General features: G+C 44.4%; 1 protein-coding gene across 2 annotated transcripts in view; it reads left to right on the top strand.

The window, feature by feature from the left end:
- Positions 1–20578, top strand: part of INO80 (INO80 complex ATPase subunit) — a 545189-nt gene that overhangs the window by 468290 nt on the left and 56321 nt on the right. For both annotated transcript variants that reach the window (XM_086937360.1, XM_086937361.1), the window contains one exon: positions 16249–16337. In XM_086937360.1, the coding sequence (XP_086793486.1) occupies positions 16249–16337 (89 nt within the window). The remainder of the gene's footprint in view (positions 1–16248; positions 16338–20578) is intronic.

Here is a 20578-nt window from a genome sequence, read left to right on the forward strand (position 1 = left end):
CTTTTTACAAATTAAAGACACTGTGGCTACTGAACCCTATCTGGACTTGATCACTCTCCCCTTCGACCGAGCTCTTTATTTTAAATTCAGAGTTGGTTCCCTCCCGCTAGGTGCTCTGGTATCAAAATGGGCAATGGCGGACCGTACTTCTCCCAACTGTGCATGTTGCCCGAGTAAGGTTGAGTCCATTGCGCATGTTTTATTTGAATGCCCGGATTATGCAAGGCCTAGGAGCTTCTGGCTGAAACCACTCTGCCGTAATATGGGCACACGCAGTCATTTAGTAGCCTTGCGTATCCTAAGCACGGACACCTCTCCCCCCATTGTGTGTGGTTTAGCTACATTTTTAAAGCAGTTTTGGCTTATTCGATGTAAGAGATTGTCAGTAGCTGTTTAATTCTCTTTTTAGCTAATTTATTAACGGACTTTTATATCCTTTTATCTCTTTTAATACTTTATACTGACTTCTTGTGGCAATGATTTTTTTGTACATTGTATTGATTGTATTTTAAATGTGCTTATAAGATATTTCTGCATATCGAATAAAAGCTTATGACTGACTGACTGACTGTCTAAAACTGCTCACCTCCAATGTCTGCCTTTCGGTCAAAGTCTTTAAGCATGGGATTAGCACAGTGCCATTCACGCCGAGATAGAAAGGGGCAAAGTCGTTTGCGTCACTCTATGCATAAAAGGGTATTGTTTTGACTTACACTGGGTTCTCCCTTGTGTCAGGACATTCACCTAATTGACAAACTGATGTTAAGAACCAGTGCTGCATTCTCTTGCCATAAGTGGTGTCTCACTTTCAGTAAAACACTTGGGCCAGGCCATCACCCAACCAACCTTCTTTCACTTGCTCCACCACACGAAGGACAAGAAGTGGTTTCATAGGCTGCATCTTAAGTGGGCGGTCAGCTTTTACCTAGCCCGTAGTAAAGACATACAACTGAATGGCCATCTCTTCATTGGGTACTGCGGTTCCAAGAAAGGAAAAGCGGTCCAGTAGTCGACCCTGTGGATATGGATAATTCTCTGCATTAAGACCTGCTATGACTTGGCCAAGAAAGAATCCCTGTAATGAATCCGGGATCATTCCACAGGGACAAATCGTCAGGTTTGGCCTTTTCCAGAGTCAACTAGATGGGCATTCCTACACACTTTCGTCAAGCATTACTTCTTGGCTTCTGAAGTGCCCATGAATTGTCATGTCACCAGATATGTCCTGCAGAACTTTATCAACCCTCCTCCTAAGTGTGGTACGTCTTCTGAATCCATTCTTCAGGTCAGGAATCCGCAGGTAGAAGTATCTGTCAGAAGAAAAATGTACATACCTGCTGTATTCTATTTGGTGTGTACTCCGTCTACCTACAGTGTTCACTGATCCAGTCCACCCCCCCTTTGCTAGATGTGTTATTGGAAAAGTTTAATAAGGTTCAAATACAAGTTTTTGAACTGCACTACTTACTGTTGATGCCAGTCCATCCACCTCCTGCCCCCTCAAAATGTGCAAAACAATGGATGGAAACAAACATCGTTGCTCCATATTGGGCCCTCCATGGTTTTGGTAATGTCACCCAATGCCATTTCTAGCGTCAATGCAAAGCTAGCGCCCCCCTAGCAGCAACTTGACATTTGATGTTTCTGGATCAGGTTTGACAATTGATAATATTCTACAGATGAGAAATCTATTCCACAGTTGAGTGATCAGAAAATTGTCCCCACAGATAAAGTAACTTTTTCTTCACTCCTACAAAGCACTACAGGCACAAGAAACATAAGCACTAAACCCTGCCAAGTCCACGTCTCACTTTGAGTCATCAGAATCTTATTTAGATTTGCTCCCAAAATCTGACATGTACCATACAAGGAGCATGTGACCCTACAACTCCTGCTCTCGACCTTGAAGGACCAGGAGTTACACCTCTCTCGTTCATGCAGCCAGTAGTCATTTAGTCTTTTGGATTCATCCCTCTCGGTCCTTTCCAGGAAATTGAATCAATGGCAACATGGTCAGAGTTGCCAACACCTCTTAGCTCTCTGCAGAACAAAGTGCTTTTGTCTTCATGCTATTCTCTATTCTCCCCAACATTTATTTTCTAATGGAATTGCACATATCTGATAGAGTCTTCTAGCTGCAGATTCCTTACCTTTGAATTCCCCAGACGTTAGCCTGGATCGTCAAACTTTTGCTGACCAATACCCCTTGCGTGCGGCATCTGGTGGCTCCATTCGGCTCCACGTGACGTCGTTGGCGGCGGTAGCGTTGGTTATGACGTCGCAGTACCTACATAGGCGCCACCCAGGCGCGCGGACATCGGTTCTTTTCTTTTCGTGCCAGTTAAGCACCGATCCTGGAAGAGCTTACCCCTCTGCCGCTTTTTGGCAGGCTTTTTTCTTGACTTTTGTAGCCATTTTTTGTGTAGCAACTTCGTATGCAAGGGATGTCTGGTAGGAAGACATGTTTTAAACCATGCGGGAAGTGTTCCCACATGATGTCGGTTGCCGATCCCCCCCCACGTATGTCTGTGGTGTCTTGAATGCTTTATTAAATCAAAAGAAGGAGAAGGAAGAGTTTGTGATCCATTCAGATTCCTTGTTCATTATCAAAAAATCAAAGTGGGGAAGGATCACTTGTCCTGAGTAACCAGGGTTTTTTGTTATTCGCTCTGATACCGATAAAAAACCCTCATTCACGTACTAAGGCTCGGATGACGGTATATCTTGGTTCTCCTCCTTTCTTGTTTTTTAGCTACGTGACAGTATCATCATTGGGTTAATTGGTATGCTTCCTCCACCCGGAGGTGAATCACTGGTTAGTACAGTAGTGATGAAAAAAAGCGAGTGAGAAAAGTTCTTGATAAAAAAGCTTGGATAACCAGATAGAACCAAATATTATTAGGTCTGGTGTCAGGCTTGTTAAAGTTGTGTCGTGCGTAGGAAGAGAAGTTATGGGGCTTCAGCACTGTTTATAGTCCATAAAAAGGTCGATATGTTTCAGCCTTGGTCTGCCCTGGGGGGGTCAAGTAGGCTTTCTTCAGGACCTAAAAACTGATAGTGAAGATAAAGGATCACCTATTTGTCTTAAGGTGGGTCTAGGTATATTATCCTGACCTATATCAAGGTCTTCAAGTACCTTGTCGGAGTTTATTTGTATACTTCGTCAGGCGTCCAGAGAGGGGAAACATGCTGTTGCGCAGGAGTGCACGACTTGTGCTTACTCTGCCTCCTGGGACCCGGATGATGCTACCATGATTCGAAGTCGTGTTCAGGCTGTCGGGCAATGGCTCCGGAAACCTTGAGGGAGCGGGCGATGAAGTTGCTAGCGGCCCGGCAGTCGATACCGAGACTACGAGGAGGTCACGGTCCCAGTCGAAGAAGAGGTGGTCGCAGGACCGCTCTCGGAGTCCAAAGTCCTCTTCCTCCCATTCAAGGTCATCTGGACACTCAGGGAAGAGGCATAAGAAGAAGAAGTCCAAGCGGACTTCGACTTCACCTCAACTGGCGTCCGTTGTCGAGAGCGATAGGCAACGCTCTAGGCATGGTTCTGCGAAGCCCGAGTCAACCTTGCGCCTCCCTCCTTTTCCAGGAGCAAGAGCGACTCCTGCTCAAATTAAAGATTTTTACGAGGCCATCCGCCGCGTATTTGAGCGTAACAACCCTGTTGGTGAGCCCTCGTGCCCTCCAGGGTCGGTTGGGGTTCCATTGGGTAAGACACCTCGGCCACGGCGCCGGTGGTGCCTCAGGAATCCGATACTGGATCTAGGTCGGCGCCAGTTGTACCAACACGACCTCCCCCGGTGTCGAACCCGAAGCCGGTGCTTGCGACGTCGCCAATGCCTGTTGATGACGCAATCCCCATCCTCATCCCCAACGACACGGAGCCGGAACGGCCAACGTCGACAGATCCTTACCTTTGAATTTCCCAGGCATCAGGCTGGATCCAGAAACTTTTTCTGAGCAATACCCCTTGTGCTTGATGTCGGGTGGCTCCATTCAGCTCCAAGTGACGTCGTCGGCGCTCTGTAGCATCGGCTATGATGTTGCGGTGCCTATATACCCATATAGGCACCACTCAGGCGCGCAGATATCAGTTCTTTTCTTTCTGCGTCAGCTAACCGCCGATCCGGGAAGAGCTACCCTTCTGAAGCTTTTTGGGAGGTTTTTTCTCTACTTTTGACGATATTTTTGGTTTCGAATTGGTGTGAGATGGATGTCTTTGAGAAAGACAGGTTTCAAACCATGCAGGATTTGTTCCCGCATGATATCGGTCACCGATGGTCACCGATACCCACCGCGTATGTCTGTGGTGTCTTGAACGCGACCACAATACGAGGTTGTGTTCAGACTGTCGGGCGATGGCCTCGAAGACCTTGAAGTTGCTTGCGACCCAGCATTTGACACCATCAAGCGAGACTCCGAGGTGGTCATGGCCCCGTTCGAAGAAGAAGAGGTCGCGGGACCGCTAGCGGAGCCCTAAGTCCTCTTCCTCCCTCTTCCTCTGGACACTCGGGGAAGAGGCACAAGAAGAAGGCCAAGCGGACTTCGACTTCATCTCAAGTCGCGTCTGTCATTGCGAAAGGTAAGGAGCACCAACGCTCTAGGCACAGTTCTGTGGAACCGGAGCCAGATTCGACTTCGCGCCTTCCACCCTTTCGGGAGCAGAGCGACTCCCGCTCAAATGAAAGAGTTTTGCGAGGCCATGCGCCGCATATTTGAGCGGACCAACACCATTGGTGAGCCCTTGCGCCCGCGCGGTCGGATGGGGCCCCATCGGGTTCTACGCCGTCAGTGCCGGTAGGGCCTCAGGGATCCGATCACAGTGCCTATGACGTCGCCGATGGCTGTCGGTGGCGCAAGCCCCATGCTCATCCCCGATGACAATGGAGACGGAACGGCGATGAGCAACGCCGATTCTGATGTCGACAGAACCCAGCGGTTCTATGTTGTCGCCTGAACACTTTGCGGACATGCTGGGCTCAGGAGAGGAATAGGAGGAGTCTGGCGACCCTCTTGAGAACCAGGATGTCTCTGAAGAGACAATGGACTGGTATGGGGAACGTGGAGAAGCCAGTGCTCTGGATACTTCCCCAGACATTGGCTTGCTCTCTCGGCCTGCAATGGCTACGGAGGAGGGGACGTCCTATGCCATGGTGGTTAAGAGGGCAGCTGGGGTCCTAGGACTAATCTCCTGGCCGAAGTGCTTCAGCCTGGGTCTTCCACTTCTGAACCTTTATTTCCCTTAAATGAGGTTACCCTTCTAGGTACATGGTTCAAGCCTAGAACAGGGGCTCCTGTGAATAGGACGATTGCACGCCGCCAGCGTACAGCTCCGGGCAATCCAAAGTTCCTCAGCCAACACCCCACCCCAGAAAGCTTGGTGGTGCAGGCCTCAATGTCCCAAGGCACATTCCCTTCTGTCCCTCCGCATAGGGAATCCAAGACACTGGACTCATTTGGGAAGAAGATGTTTTCTTTCTCCAGTCTGGCATTGAGGTTGTTGAATACCGCGTGCTTATTGGGCCATTTCGCCCACTCTCTTTAGGAGACGGTTGTGCAGGTGCTGCCACAGGTCCCGGAGGAGGCCAGGCTGTGCTCTCCCAAGCTGTCAAAGACTGGAGAGATGCAGCAAAACTCACTATACGGTGAGGTTTAGACATGACCGATTCGCTGGGGAGAACGATTTCATCGACGGTAGCCCTGAGACGTCATGCCTCGCTTCATACAACTGGCTTCTCGGGGATGGCCAAGCCAATTTTTGCGGAATTCATAGCTCCTCTAGTCACAAAAACAGCATTTTTCTCCCTCCTTGGAGACCTTAATCTCCACTTAGAAAACACTTTGTGTAAAACTAGTTTAAACTTTATTTCTGATCTAGCCTCTTTAAACCTCCATTTATTAAACTCCGGTCCCACACATGCAGCAGGGCATCTTTTAGACCCAGTTTTCTCAAACCTTACAGAGATTTCATGCTCTCCTGCCCTGCCTACAAGTTGGTTGGACCATTATTTGATCAATTTCGACTTAACTCTCCCAGCATACTTTTCCTCTACCCCTGACACGCCGGTCTCAAAGAATAGAAATTTTAAAAAGTTAGATATTAATGCCCTAAACTTATTTTTGGATTCTCATAAACTTTGCTTAACTCCTTCAGTAAACCAGCTATCATCCTCTGTACAAAATTGGCTTTCAGGAGCCATAAATACTTGCCAATCACAAACAAAAAAATTAGTAACCCTAGGCCACCAGCTCCTTGGTTTACTGAGGCATTGAAAATTTAAAAAACAAACTGTAACGGTTTAGAAAGGAAGTGGAGAAAAAGAATTACACTCCCGCGTCTAAATCAGTTTATCAAAATGCATTAAAAAACTATCACAAACTCTGCAAGCTAGCTAGAGCAGAATATGTCTCAACTACTATTTCAAAAGCTGTAAACTGCTCTAAGACTCTTTTCAATACGGTTAAGGAACTGGCAGGCTCCAAAACTCAAGCTCCGTCCCCTGCATTAACGAAATCTAAATGTAAAGCTTAGGCCTAATTTTTTGTGCAAAAAGTGGACAAAATTTATCAAGACCTCGTACTTGATCAGACTAAAAAGGTCTCCATCACCCCACCACTTCCACCTTCATCTCAGGATGCTGAATCACTCTTAAATGCAATGGGTCAAATGAATTCTCATGAACACTCTTTGACGACTTGGTCTCCGCTTACTACTGAAAGTTTAACAACACTCTTAAATAACATCAAATCTGGATCACCGAATGATCCTTTACCTGTGTCAATACTTAAACAGTTGAGCACCACCTCATTGAGTGTGATAGTAAATCTCCTTAATGCCTCACTACATGAAGCTATCATTCCAGCACCCTGGAAACATGCTATGATTCACCCGCTCCTGGAAAAAGCTAACGCCGACTCAGAGGCGCCCAGTAACTACTGCCGCATATCCTTACTTTCCATTAGAAAGGCATAGTCACCAACACCTCAGCAATTTTGTAACAGCAAATGATCTTCTCCACCCCTCCCAGTAGGGCTTCAGAGAGGGTTTATCAACTGAAACCACCTTACTTGGGGTCACGGAAAGTATACGGCAACAGCTGGACAATGGTGACACCGTAGTGCTCATTTTATTGGATCTGAGCGCTGCCTTCGATACGGTGTCACACGCTGTGCTTATAAACACACTTATGTCACAAGGCATTTGTGGGCCCGCTCTTAACTGGCTCACTGCCTTTCTTACAAAGCGTACCTTCCAAGTGTTTTCACACTCAGCCTGCTCTGAAATCCATTCTTTTGCCCATGGGGTGCCGCAAGGGTCCATTCTCAGCGCTCTACTATGAGACCACTGACTGAGGTAGCTGCAAAATCAGGACTAGCCCTTTTCTCTTACGCCGATGATTAACAAATCATTTTCTCCCTTTCCTCACAGAAAACAGATGATTTATTGAGTCTCAGAATTGGCTTAAACAAAATAGCTTTTTCGATGCAGCAAAATGTTCCTAAGCTAAATGGGGAGAAAACGGAGATTCTGGTATTAGGGAAGAAAAAAGACTTATGGAATCCCCTACACTAACCAAGCGAAATGGGCAATTTTTCGTCCCCTTCCCCTCAAGTCAAAAATCTGGGCATTATAATAGATGACTCACTCAGCATGCATTCTCAATCAATTAAAGTATCAGCAACCTGTTTCACCATCCTTAGATGGTTAAGGAAAATCTGTTGGATGCTACCTGAATCCACCCAAAAAAACATAGTCAATGCCGTAATAACATCAAGACTTGACTACGGAAATGTTCTTTACCTGGGGACGAACAAAGCGGTTGTCCACAGATTACAAAAGGTTCAAAATGCCGCTGTTAGACTTCTAAGTTACATGCACAAAATAAAATCCCGCTGTGCCCCACGCTATCTTGAGTCCTTGGTCAGTCCCTACCTTTCCCCCCCCTTAATCTCCGTTCTACCACCCAAGGAAGGTTTGTTGTGCCTAAATTTAAACTGGCCCGGGTGGGCGGTAGGTCTTTCTCTTATCTAGGTCCCTCGACTTGGAACTCTTTACCCACAATCCTTTGTCATGAAACAAATTATATACAGTTTCGTAAGTCTTTGAAAACTTGGCTGTTCGACAAATAAGTGCTCTAACTGCCTGGCTCCCAGCCCCGAACCGTCTTTTGGGCTGGGAAACCCTTTTTGGGTATCTGTTGCGCATTATAGATTAAAAAACTAAACTAATTTGATGGACATGCCCTTTGATGGAACCCACCTTTTTGGTGCAAAGGCAGACTCGGCCCGGTCCGGTTCAAGTACTCTCGGGCTACAGTAAGATCCTGGGCCTCTCCTCCACTCTTCGTGGCCAGTCTTCCTTTCGTGGTAACAGAAGGGGTTTCCAGCCCTATCCTAGCCACCGTCCTAATCAGACTACCCAAACCGTGCGTGGATGTGGTACATTCCGTCATTGGAATGGAGGCCAGAAGTTGTCTGCTACACAGCCCCCGGCAGCCGCAGCCTCCAAGCACTCTTCCAAGCACTCCTATGCTGATTCTGCAGGACCACACTACTCCAGTGGGTGGGAGAATTCACCATCATCTCCCCCGCTGGAGATTTAGAACAACAGACAAGTGGGTCTTGCAGATCGTCCAGGAGAGCTATTCTCTTTCTTTCCTTTCTTTTCCTCCTACTATTCTGCCAAGTCAGGAACGGCTGGCGGTGGATCATTTAAGGTTGCTCCAAGAGGAAGTTACAGGTCCTTTGGCAAAAGGTGCCATAGAGAGGGTCCCAGGTTCAGAAGTGGACAGTGGCTGTTATTCCCGCTACTTTCTGATTCTGAAGAAAAACAAGAAGCTACGGCCCATTTTGGATCTTCGGACTGTCAATCTCTTCCTCAAAATGGGGAAATTCAAAAGGCTTACTTTTGCCGAGGTTTTGTCTGCCCTAGACCAAGGAGACTGGATGGTTGCGTTGGACCTGCAGGATGCGTATTTTCACATTCTCATCCTGCCGGGCCACAAGTGTTACTTGCGGTTCATGGTAGGTCGTGAGCACTTTCAGTTTACCCTGCTCCCCGTTGGTCTTGCCAGTGCACCATGGTGATGGCGGTGGTTGCAGCTCGTCTGCGCAGGTTAGGGGTGTCAGTCTTCCCCTTTCTCGACGACTGGCTGTTGAAGGCAGCTTCGCCCCAGGCAGTCGCCTCCCACCTTCAGAGTTCGGTGAATCTTCTGCATTCGCTGGGGTTTTCTTTGAATGTACTCCCTTTTATCGAATTTCTTCTGGATATAGTGCAGTTTTGGGCTTATCCTCCTGAGCAGCGAGTCCAGGATATTCAGGTTATGATTATGATGTTTCAGCCTCTATCATGGATTTCAGTGAGGTTGACTCTGAGGCTGTTTGGTCTTATGGCCTCCTGCGGCCTGTTGGTAAGACACGCAAGATGGCGCATGCTGGCTCTGCAGTGGGACTTGAAGTTCCAATGGGCACAGCATCAGGGAAATCTCACAGACGTGGTTCAGATCTCGTAAGGAACTGCGAGGGATCTGCAGTGGTGGTTAACGAACAGCGATTGGGTAAACTGCTTACCTCTCTCCCTTCCCCAACCAGATTTCACAGTAGTGACGGATGCATCACTTCTGGGATGGGGAGACCACATGGGAGAGGTGGAGATAAGGGGTCACTGGTCACAGGTGGAGACGGGGCTCCACATAAACTTGTTTAAGCTCCGAGCGAATCGGTTTGCATTGAATGCATTTATTGCCTTTGTCAAGGGGAAGCCAGTGCAGGTGTTCACGGACAACACCACTGCCAGGTGGTACTTCAACAAGCAGGGCGGGGTGGAGTCGTGGACCCTTTGTCAAGAGGGACTGTGTCTCTGGACATGGCTGGAACAGCAGGGCATATCCTTGGTGGCTCAACACCTGGCAAGTTCTCAGAACGTCAGGGTGGACAATATCAGCCGTCGATGCCTTCAGGATCACAAATGGCGCCTCTAGTCAGAGGTGGCTCCAGGTCTCAGCAGTGGGGAGAACCTTTTTTAGATTTGTTCGCCTCCGAAGAGAACGCGCAATGTCAGCAGTACTGTGCGCGGGAGGCGGCTATCGCTCGGCGACGCGTTTGGTCGCGAGTGGTGCTCAGGCCTGTTGTACGCCTTTTCGCCAATACCACTCCTTTCCAGGGTTCTGAAGATCAGGAGCGACCGGGCCCAAGTCATTCTTGTGGCACTGGACTAGACAAGGAGAGTCTGGTATCCAGAGCTTCTGAGCATGAGTATCAATCCTCCGATCAGGCTGCCCCGTCAGGAGGATATTTTGTCGCAGCAGCAGGTAAGGGTTCTCCACCTGAACCTCCTAACTCTGCGTCCCCATGTGTGGAGATTGAGCAGCGACAGTTGATTGCTTTTGACCTTCCTCCCGAAGTCTGTAATGTTATTCTGGCGGCCAGGCGGCCCTCCACTAAGACTGTATACGCCTACCGTTGACAGACATTTGTATTATATTGAACAGAAAGGTCCATTAACCCTCTTTCTGCTTCTCTTTCTACTGTCCTTTTATTCCTTCTAACTTTTGCCCAGCAGGGTTCTGCTTTGGGAACTCTCAAGGGTTACCTTTCTGCTCTGTCTGCTTTTTTGCAGCTGGCAGACCAGCCTTTTCTCTTTAAATCTCCTATTGTAAAAAGATTTCTGAAAGGGCTGGCTCACTTATTTTCACCCACGCCCTTTGTTATGCCACAGTAGGACCTTAATTTTGTCCTCACTTACCTGATGTGTGCTCCTTTCGAGCCTTTGCACAATTGTCCCCTCTGGCTGTTGACCATCAAACCAGCCTTCTTGGTGGCGATCACATTGGTCCGGAGGGTGAGTAAATTGCAGGTATTATCCAGTTTGCCTCCTTAACTTCTGTCCTTTCCGGACAAGGTGGTGCTTCGCACCTGGGCATCATTCTTACCAAAGGTGGTGACCCCTTCCATCTGGGTCAGTCAAATACTTTGCCCACCTTTTTTGCTCCCCCACATCCCTCTAAGAAAGAGGAGCGTCTCTTCCAACTGGACCCAAAAAGTGCATTGTTGTTCTACCTTGACCACACAAAAGAGTTCGACCAGCTTTTTGTGGGGTATGTGGAAGCAAAGAAGGGAAGGGCAGTGCAGAAAAGGACCATCTCTTGCTGGGTCATTCTCTGCATTAAAATCTGTTTTGCCTTGACAAAGAAGCAGCCCCCTGAGGGATTAAGGGCCCATTCCACCAGGGGAAAGCCTGCGACTACGGCCTTGGCACGGGGTGTCCCAGTTCAAGACATCTGTCATTCAGCGATGTAGGCATCATTGCACACATTCGCAAAACATTATTGCCTTGATTGTCAAGTGTGCATGGAGGGGCACTTTGCCCGCGCGTCCTGCAGGACTTTTTAGTCTAGCTCATGAGGCCGCAACCCAGTGCCGAGATGGTATGGCTCGGGTATCTGATTCAAAGGTAAGGAATCTGCAGCTAGAAGTCTCTATCAGATGTGCAAGTTACTTACCTTCGGTAACGCATTATCTGGTAGCGACTCCATCTAGATGTAGATTCCTTACAGCCCCACCCATGCCTCCCCGCTTTGGGGACTGATGTGTTTTTCCTCCCTTTCAGGGCCATAATGTTGCACACAACTAAGTCAGTTTCTTTTTTGCTCTCTGCTTCTGGCGTGGAAAATACAAAAAGTACTGACGTTTTCACTCCTGGGTGGCGCCTATGTAGGCACCGCAACGTCATAACTGATGCTGCCAACGACGTCGCGCAGAGCTGAATGGAGCAGCCCGATGTGGCGCACAATGGGTATTGCTCAGCAAAAGATTCCGGATCCAGCCTGACGCCTGGGAAATGCAAAGGTAAGGAATCTGTAGCTAGATAGTCTCTACCAGATAATGTGTTACCGAAGGTAAGTTACTAGTTCGCTAGCCATCAGTGCAGTCCTCGTCAGCACAGCCTCTGTTCGCTGGTCCCTTGGTACAACAGGGCAGTCCTCTCTTAGTCCTTCTTCCAAGTCGGTCGAGATCTAAGGTCTGGGTGCCAGGGGGTGGGGGGGCTTTTAAGCTTCGAAAGTGGTTGGTGATGTTTTGCTGCCTGGTAATGGGTCCACAAGACATCAGAGATGTATCAAAATAGTGCCATGCAGGGAAGGCGTGGGAGGAATGAAAGTGACAAGAAAAATACTTTCTTTCTCCCTTTCAGCTCCTGTGTGTGGCATCTGACTATCCAAGGATGCATAATTCTGCCCACTCCCAAGATGGCAGGACGACTCTCTTGGTGTTCAGACCTCACCAGCCCACTCCAGGGTGTAGTTACCTCAGGCCTAGCAGCCAGCATCCAGACTTCAATGGAGGTCGGGGGGACCTATTTTATTTGGTGTACCTCCAGGGTGGCACAATCAGAGCTGCGAGCCCCGGGGGTACCCCAATAGCTTGCATGCCCTCGGTGCTAGAGTATCAAATTAAAAGATGCCAGTACTGACTTTACTTTCACAAGATTAGCATTTATCTTCATTATCACGGAAATGAAATACTGTGATCACCATTTATTTGCATCATAATTAAAATGACACTTATTAATTTTAGAAAATAGTTCTAAACAGTAAAACAACAAGCAAACCAAACCTACATTACATCTACATTTTTTTGTGGTAATAGCCCACATCACATTCCACATAGCATGACAATAACAAATAAAATTCACATATGACACCAACAAATTATTTTAAATTGTGCATCAACAACAAACGAATATGTCCCAGCTCTGAAATTCTACACCCAAAGGGAGAATGTGTCGCTCCACCACTTCTAATAGCACCTCCGTATTGGGCCATAACTAGAGGGTGTAAGAACAATCTGTGTTCGGACTGGCTGCTGACAGGGATTTGTCTATCATGCAATTCCACCCAAATATTCCCTGTGTTCCAGTAATATCTTTACAATGCACTCCTTGGTTCTTAACACTGTCATTGCGTTTCAAACCTTAAAAGAATTTTGGGGTTCTCCTCAGGACCCAGAACTGCTGGACACTAAAAAAGAAACATAGAGGACCTACTTAGTACTGTGGCTCTTTTGTATAGTGGGCTTAGATTAAATCTCACTCTGCACTTCACTAGTTAATTTACATTAACGTTAAGTGTGTGATATTCCGTAAGTCCATTTTTACATGTGTGTATTAGCTCTAGATTACTCTGAAAGGGACAAACACGAGGGCTAGTTAAGACATGTTTTAATAGGGGAAATGCACAGGTTTAGCAGTCCTCTTGTTGGTTTGGTTACACTCAATTCGTGAATCAGTTGACTTTTAATCCAAATTATTCTCCTCTGGGTCGTCTCCCTCCTTTCAAAGGATTAGTGCACCTTGCTAAAATGTAAGCAGGAGGCTTATGTGAAGAACGTAATGCAAGTATCAAACCCATCTTTACGCTGCAAAGTGTAAAGATCTGATTCGAGGAAAGTGGGCAGATTTGTACAGCAGCTGCAGTTGTTGAGTGGAGCAAACCCTTGGGAATGGTGGGCAAGCTTCCTCGATACTTAGCAGTGTGTGCCAACTACAAATAAGTGAGGCAGAGACTCACGGCATGAAACCTGAAATATTGTTGCACTTGCTTGCTTATCCAAGTAGCAACAGAATGTCTTGGCTTTGTTGCGGTGTTGGCGTTGCAGTGTTAGCGACTCCTCCCCATGAATGCGGATAGTTTGCCGTACCAGCAAATAGAATTTAACAAAGCCCTCAAGCCCGAGTCCATATTTGCTCACAACGGATGTACTTGTGATATTTTTAAACATTTGAAAGACAAACCTTACTTGTTCCATAAAATTTGTTCTTTTGCCTGGTTGCCTCAATAGGAGTGTGAATACGTTGTGCTGGTTAACTTTAAAACCTTTAGTAAGCCTGTTGCATCGCATGGCAGCAGACTGTCTTCCAATGGGGGCGCTCACCCTTTGTGAAGTCATGCCCAAGGTTGTATTGGAGGTGTCCCCTTGCATTCTGGGCCCAGTAGTTCGGAGGCCGGGAGCTCAAAGTTTTGGCTGTGCTTTAAAACGAGCAGCATCTGGTCATTTGCGTTCTACAGGGCAATGGAGAAAATCTCAAATCTTCTTAGCGTGGAAAAACGTTCTACAAGGCTCTCAATAGAGATGCTCAGAATTTATTTTACAAGGGACCCACAAGCTGTAATGTTGGTGATGTTCGTAGCATTTACTAAGGACTGACAGGTAAGGTAGCCATATCCAATTGGGTACAGCCATTCAACATACACTTTAGTGTCAGGACACTGGCCCTGCCCTGAGGTCTGGTAAGCAGGCCTCTGTGCGCTCTCAGAAAAACCAGCAGCAGGTTTTGAAAAACTTGGGGGTGGTAACCACACAAAAAAAGGCATTTCTTTACACAAGTACTTTCAGTCAATCCTCCTTACACTTCATTCTTCCCAGACAAGCTGGTTCTTACAACTCGAGCATACTTTTTGCCAAAGGCGGTCACGCCTTTTCACTTCGGGCAGAGCATCACCCTGCCTTCCTTTTTTCCTCTCCTCATCATTCTAAAGCAGCGGAGAGACTCTAACGCCAGGATCCAAAAAGAGCGTGAATGTTCTATGTTGATCATACAAAAAAATTCCAGGTGGACGATCTTTGCTCAGTTTTCAGGGTTAAAGTAAAGGAAGGCAATTCAGAAGAGAACCTTCTCTCTGTGGCTCATTCTCTGCATTAATATCTGCTATGAAATGGCCTAGAAACAGCCGAAGGGCTTAAGAGTTCATTCCACCAGAGCTACAGCTGTGACCACTGCATTGGCTAGAGAAATCCCGCTCCTGAGTATCTATCAGGCAGCTGCGTGGGCATCAATGCATACGTTCACCAAACACTACTGCCTTAACAGTCAGGTCCAGCGAAATGGGCATTTTGGCGTACGGTCCTCCAGGGCTTCTTAGCTTAAACCAATCAGCAGATCCACCTCCGTTGAGAGATTGCTTTAGTAACTATTCTAAGGTAAGGAATCTGCGTCTAGAAGTCTCTATCAGATGAACAATTTACTTACCTTCGGTAACGTCTTATCTGGTAGAGACTCTATAGCTATCTATCAGGGCCAGGATGAAGGAGCAAGGAACGCAACCTTTATCATCCTGCAAATCAATACTTTGCAAGTTCTTTCTCATTATCTCTTTCCCAAATTCAACCCCACGGCTGTCGGCTGAGTGTTAGAGTTGTTGACAATAAATATAGATCACAGGGTTGGGTATCTGATAAATGTAAGTGTAAATCTTTAACAGGGGTTTGAAATGGTAATCAGTTGTGAAATGTAAGGCGCGCACTTTTTATTTTTCCCTTAATATTGTAAATATCGCATTACATAGCATTCTCATTAATAACTCTTGAACAGTCAACGTTGGACTAAGGAGAAAAGATTGAAAGGATTTAAATTATATGCTGCTGTGTTCGCCACAGCATTTATCAGCATGAGATTTAAATGTTCCTCCTTATTGTAGTATGTTGAGTGTGGACGTACATTAATTACAGTAGGCACACATTTTTCTGATAATGTATAGTTTGGTAGCACCTTTGTCTTTTTATGTTTGGGATCAGTAGATGTTGTTTTATTGTCGGCTTGCATCCAATCTTCAGCCATGTACATTGATGCTTGACTTCCATCCAGGTAGTGGTCGTACATTATGGCCTCCACTAAACTTCCTCAAATGGAAAGCAATATGTTCATACAATTCCGTTTTTGATAATAGATTGTCCATGTGGTAGAATGTTCTCCTACCTATCAGTCATTTACGTTCATTCCATAGTCAGCATTTTGACTCTGGTAAAGTTGTGTCACAACCTTAATGGTATCTGGTAAATTGAACAGGGTGCTAGGGGTTGAAAGAGTCTCCATCACTTTGCTTCTAAAGTTCACAACACTATGCATCAGTAATGTTGCTTATGTATAATTGACTGGACACATGATTGTTCTGTTGTTGTTATTGTTTAAGAGTGCTGCTTTAAAAGTCATTGCTGTTTGTTCTTCTGAATTTTCTACTTTTGTTATGCACTCCTTCCTTTGTTGCCTCCATACAAAACCTTTGCAGGAGGATGATTGCTTTACTCAGTAGATTGGAATGTGATGAATATTTTCATAATTAGATATTTACCTTTCTGATGTCTAAATCATGCTTCCTGTGTTCATTTATACCCAATTACCAAGGTATGTTCCTTTCTGTAAAGCAATTGGACTCTACATTGACATTGTTGCTCTTGTATTTTCTGTTGTGACAGTGCGTCTGCGCCAAGATGAGAAGCGGCATCAAGAAGAGACAAATCGCGTAAAAGAACGTAAAAGAAAAAGGGACAGATATGCAGAGAAGGTAAAATTGAAGATTGAGTGAAAGTGGAAGGCATTGAGAATAAAAGCTTTAGGATGATAGTTAATGTTCTTAAATGTACATTGCACACTTCCGTTATTTTAGAATGTCTATAGGGCGAACTGACTTTAAGGTACCTCTTCTACAAAGTTTGAAATGTCTTCGAGGTGGGGCATGGTTTTACAGAATTAAATTGAATCATCAATAAGTCAAACATATCTTGTAGACGCTAATAACCAGTTCCTTTCACTCGTTTGTTGTGTGGTTCATTGTTTCTGCACCAGTGGGATTTCTGTTTAGGGTGATGGTTACATTTTCTGACTAACGTTTGGAAATGGCTCAATGCGCATCAGTAGGCTCAGACTCTACATTATCTCAAACACTCGGGTTAATAAACCACTCAGACTGCTATGTACAGTGGATCTCCTTTTTGAGGATTACTCTCTAGAAGCAAATCCAGTCCACAGACTGGATCCAGATTTATTTCAAGAATTCAGCCTTTAGTACTAGCTTAGGTAGTGCTGCGGAAGAGTCCCCCACGGTTCTCCCTGAAATCACACTCCATAAAAACACCACCTGACCATTGATGTCTGTTCTTTTCTACACTCCATCCGAGATGTTGGTAACCCCATTTTTTTAGTCCTGTCAATTTCCAATTCCTCAAGCATTGAAAAGCAAGAGTGTAGCTGTTTTAAACTGCACCAAGTAACCGTAGAAAATCTGCCTTACTCTTCTCCACAGAGTATACCTTTTCTGAAGAAACTTCATCTTCAGAAAACATTTTCCTGATTCAAGGACTAAACCTAGAAAGGTGGAGGCCCTTTAACAGACTGTCATTCAAATCTTTGATGCCCCCTAATGTGTCCTCTGAAGCTACTATTACTATAAAAAGTTTTTTCTGATGAAAGATCCTCTACCTCTAAGGTTCCAAGTTTGCACTGTTTTGCATGAATAGATGGACTCTTCGGCTTTGATGCAGATGCTCTGTTTTTTCAAAGGAATGATGTTGATGATAGTGAAAGAAGGACTGACTTTCCTCGAAGGTTGCCCTTCCAGTCTCAGCGAGACTTCATAAGAATAACCATTGTTAACGTTAGTGGTGCAGAAACCTTTCAAGACGTCATCCCTGCATATAAGGGCAGTTCTAGAGGACCAATAGGACTCAAGTGCATCTTGATAATCCTTGTAGCAAGTATTGCCAGGTACTAATTATGAGGTCACTGCACTGAAAAGTAAAATGTTTTAGGCTTTGACTTTCAGGAGATGCGAAATTTGACTGGCAAGGCTTATTTTTTTAAGTTGGTTTCTAATGGGGCATTTGATTTAGTTGCACATGAATAATGCTTTATTAAACCTATTTTTGAAAAGATATGACGCTGTTTTTGCATCTATTCACAAGGTGAGCAATCTGCGGTTAGAAGTCTCTATCAGAAGAACAAGTTACTTACCTTTGGTAACGCCTTATGTGCTCGAGACTAACTGTAGATTCCTCTGACTCACCCTTCTCCCCATTCTTTGGAATGGACTCATACAGTCCATTAATAAGATGTGACACAGTACATTTTTGTAAAGTAAGGTGCAACAGAATTGTAGTACTTCATACTGAAATTAAATTGCAATTAGACTAGGTGCGCTTTACAGCACTTTTCCATGCTGCTCATGCTGCACGCAATATTGGAGCTTAAGTGAACAGGGCTGTGGTGCAGTGCTTGGTTTCTTTGCATTGTGAGTCACAATCAGGCAAAATTAACCACAGTCTGACTATGGAATTTGGGTCTTGAGCTCTAAACAGTACAGTGGTGCAGGAAGGATTTTGACAGGCTCTAATGGGAGCAGCGACTGAGGATGGCAGGGTCTACCATGACTAGATGCATATCCAAGAATCTTTGCCTTTCATCAACAGTAGTATTGAAGATGGCATTAAAGAAATGGGCAAACATGCAAATTAGCCTTAACTCCTCCCCACAGTAGATGGTCCATATCAAACTGCCAGGCCATATCCTTTCTGAACAGGAACACAAGCAGCCCCTGACTGTCTTTGTTCTGGTTGGACAAGGCTATAAGATGTTCACTAAATCAGTCTCTATAGGAGGTTTTGTAACGCGGTACTACCACAAATGACTTCACAGCCACCGGAGCCACACTTATTTTTTGCAGAAGGTAGAAGCAGGCTGGGGATCTTGTCTTTATCCATAGTCCCTGCATCACCTAGTCCCTAACCTCTTTAAAGACTTAGGTGCTTATTTTGATGGTGGTCCGTCAAACTGCCGACTGCTATCACAGCGGTCAGGAGACCACCCGACAAGCAGTCGGCCGTCTGACCGCTGTATTTCGATACGATCGTCGGGCTGGTGGTCAAAAAGTGCTCATTTACACTGTGGCTTGTGCTGTGGGCCATGAAAAGGGCTGCAGCACAAGCCACAGTGTAAAGGAGCACTTGGTGCGTGGCACACAGTGCATGCACCGTGTGGTGCATGTCACACGTTCCATGGAGGTATTTGAGGACATTAAATGTGCCTCCAGGGTAACTTTACAGTGATCCACGAGGGACGAGGGTCCTGTTTGGGTCCCCCAAAGTCAGTTTCCGAAAGCCTTTTCATGTCTGTCTTCGTGCCATGAAAAGGCTGACGAAAGGGGACATTGTAATCCTGATGGTGCTGCCTGCCTTGGCTCTGCCTCCATTCGGGACTGCGATTCCGACTCCCACCTTGTCTGTATCAGATGATCCTATTGGAGGCGGCGGTCCTCCCTTCCCCTCCCCCAATGGTTTCCGTCCAAACACCAGCATTAAAATGCGGCGGTCGTGCCGAAAGGCTGTCTGTCGGTCTGATTGCATATAGTTTTTTTTTTAATGAATGTATTAGTTATATTATTTGTAGGGTGCTAGTATTTTAATGTTTGAATACTTTGCATCTGTAATGTCTTTTAAATTTAATCAGTGATTTTTTTATTTGAGTGTTTTTTTATTTTTAAATATTTTTCTATGTTAATGTAATAATTAATTGGTAATTATGTAAATTATTTCATTGATTAGTTGAATTATTGTAGCACGATTTGTAATTTTTAAAGCGTAATTAAATTATTTAAAAAAATGAATTAGTAATTTTTAATTTATTAGCAGGTTGTTGATTTGTACGAGATTAGGTGAAGTTATTTTAATTATTCATGACAGTTTTTTAAAATTATAATTGTGTCTTATATATTTCAGTTATGATTAATTATGTTAATTATCGAATTATTCCTCATTATGATTATTATTTAAATATTTTAAATGTTTGGTATAGTTTGTGGCAACATTTTTTATTTACATTTTCTACAGTTTAGTAGTGTTTAATTTAGTAGCAGAGTGTTGGTTTTGTAGGAGATATGGGTGGGAAGTTATTGAAAATATTAATTGCTGTTTTTATAATGATCATTTTAGTTTAATCAAAAGTTCAGTTGATAATTGTAAATTATTCTGATTTGTTATGCTAAATGTTTTTTATTTAATTAAATGTTAATTAGCTGATCAGCATTTTTAATTCTACATTTTTTAAAAAGTTGTATCTATTTGTTTTAATTTTATTCAGGTAGGTTTTAATTGATTTAATGTTAGTAATTTTTTGTTTATAATGTTTTTGGTTTGTTGTATTCTTTTGGTTAGTAATGTATTTATTAAAAAAAGGAATTTGTTTTTATATTTAAATAATTTTTGTATAATGAAATGTTTTTTTACATTAGATTTAATATGATTTGTTTTACAATTCATATATTATGCAATTTAAATGTTTACATTTTATTTAGGTATGTATATAAATGGTTTTTTTTAAGTTTAGCAATTGAAATGGTATAATTTACCCCATCGTAGTCCAACACTTTATCTACTATTGCATAGATAGAAGTGGGAACGTTAAATCTAACATCTCAAAGTCCAATACTTTCTCTACTGATTCAAATCTAACCTGAAGTGAGAAAAATATTAAGTCTGACCCCTCTAAAGTTAAACACTTTCCCTACTGTTGCTTAGATTGGAGTGGTGATAGTAAATCTACGCTTTCCAAAGTCCTACACTTTTCCTGCTTTTGCTTAAATTAAAGTTAGAATCATAGCTCTACAATTTTTAAAGTTAAACACTTTTGCTAGTGTGCAAGTGCTATTGCTTTGTTTAATGTTTAAATAGTTTATTTAAAAAAAGTAATTTTCTATTTTAATTGAATTTTTTCAATTTATTTTTTGTTTTGTTTGACATGTTTTTATTGCTGGGC

This window comes from Lissotriton vulgaris, chromosome 9, assembly GCF_964263255.1.
Source record: "Lissotriton vulgaris chromosome 9, aLisVul1.2, whole genome shotgun sequence".
NCBI classification, from domain to species: Eukaryota; Metazoa; Chordata; class Amphibia; order Caudata; family Salamandridae; genus Lissotriton; species Lissotriton vulgaris.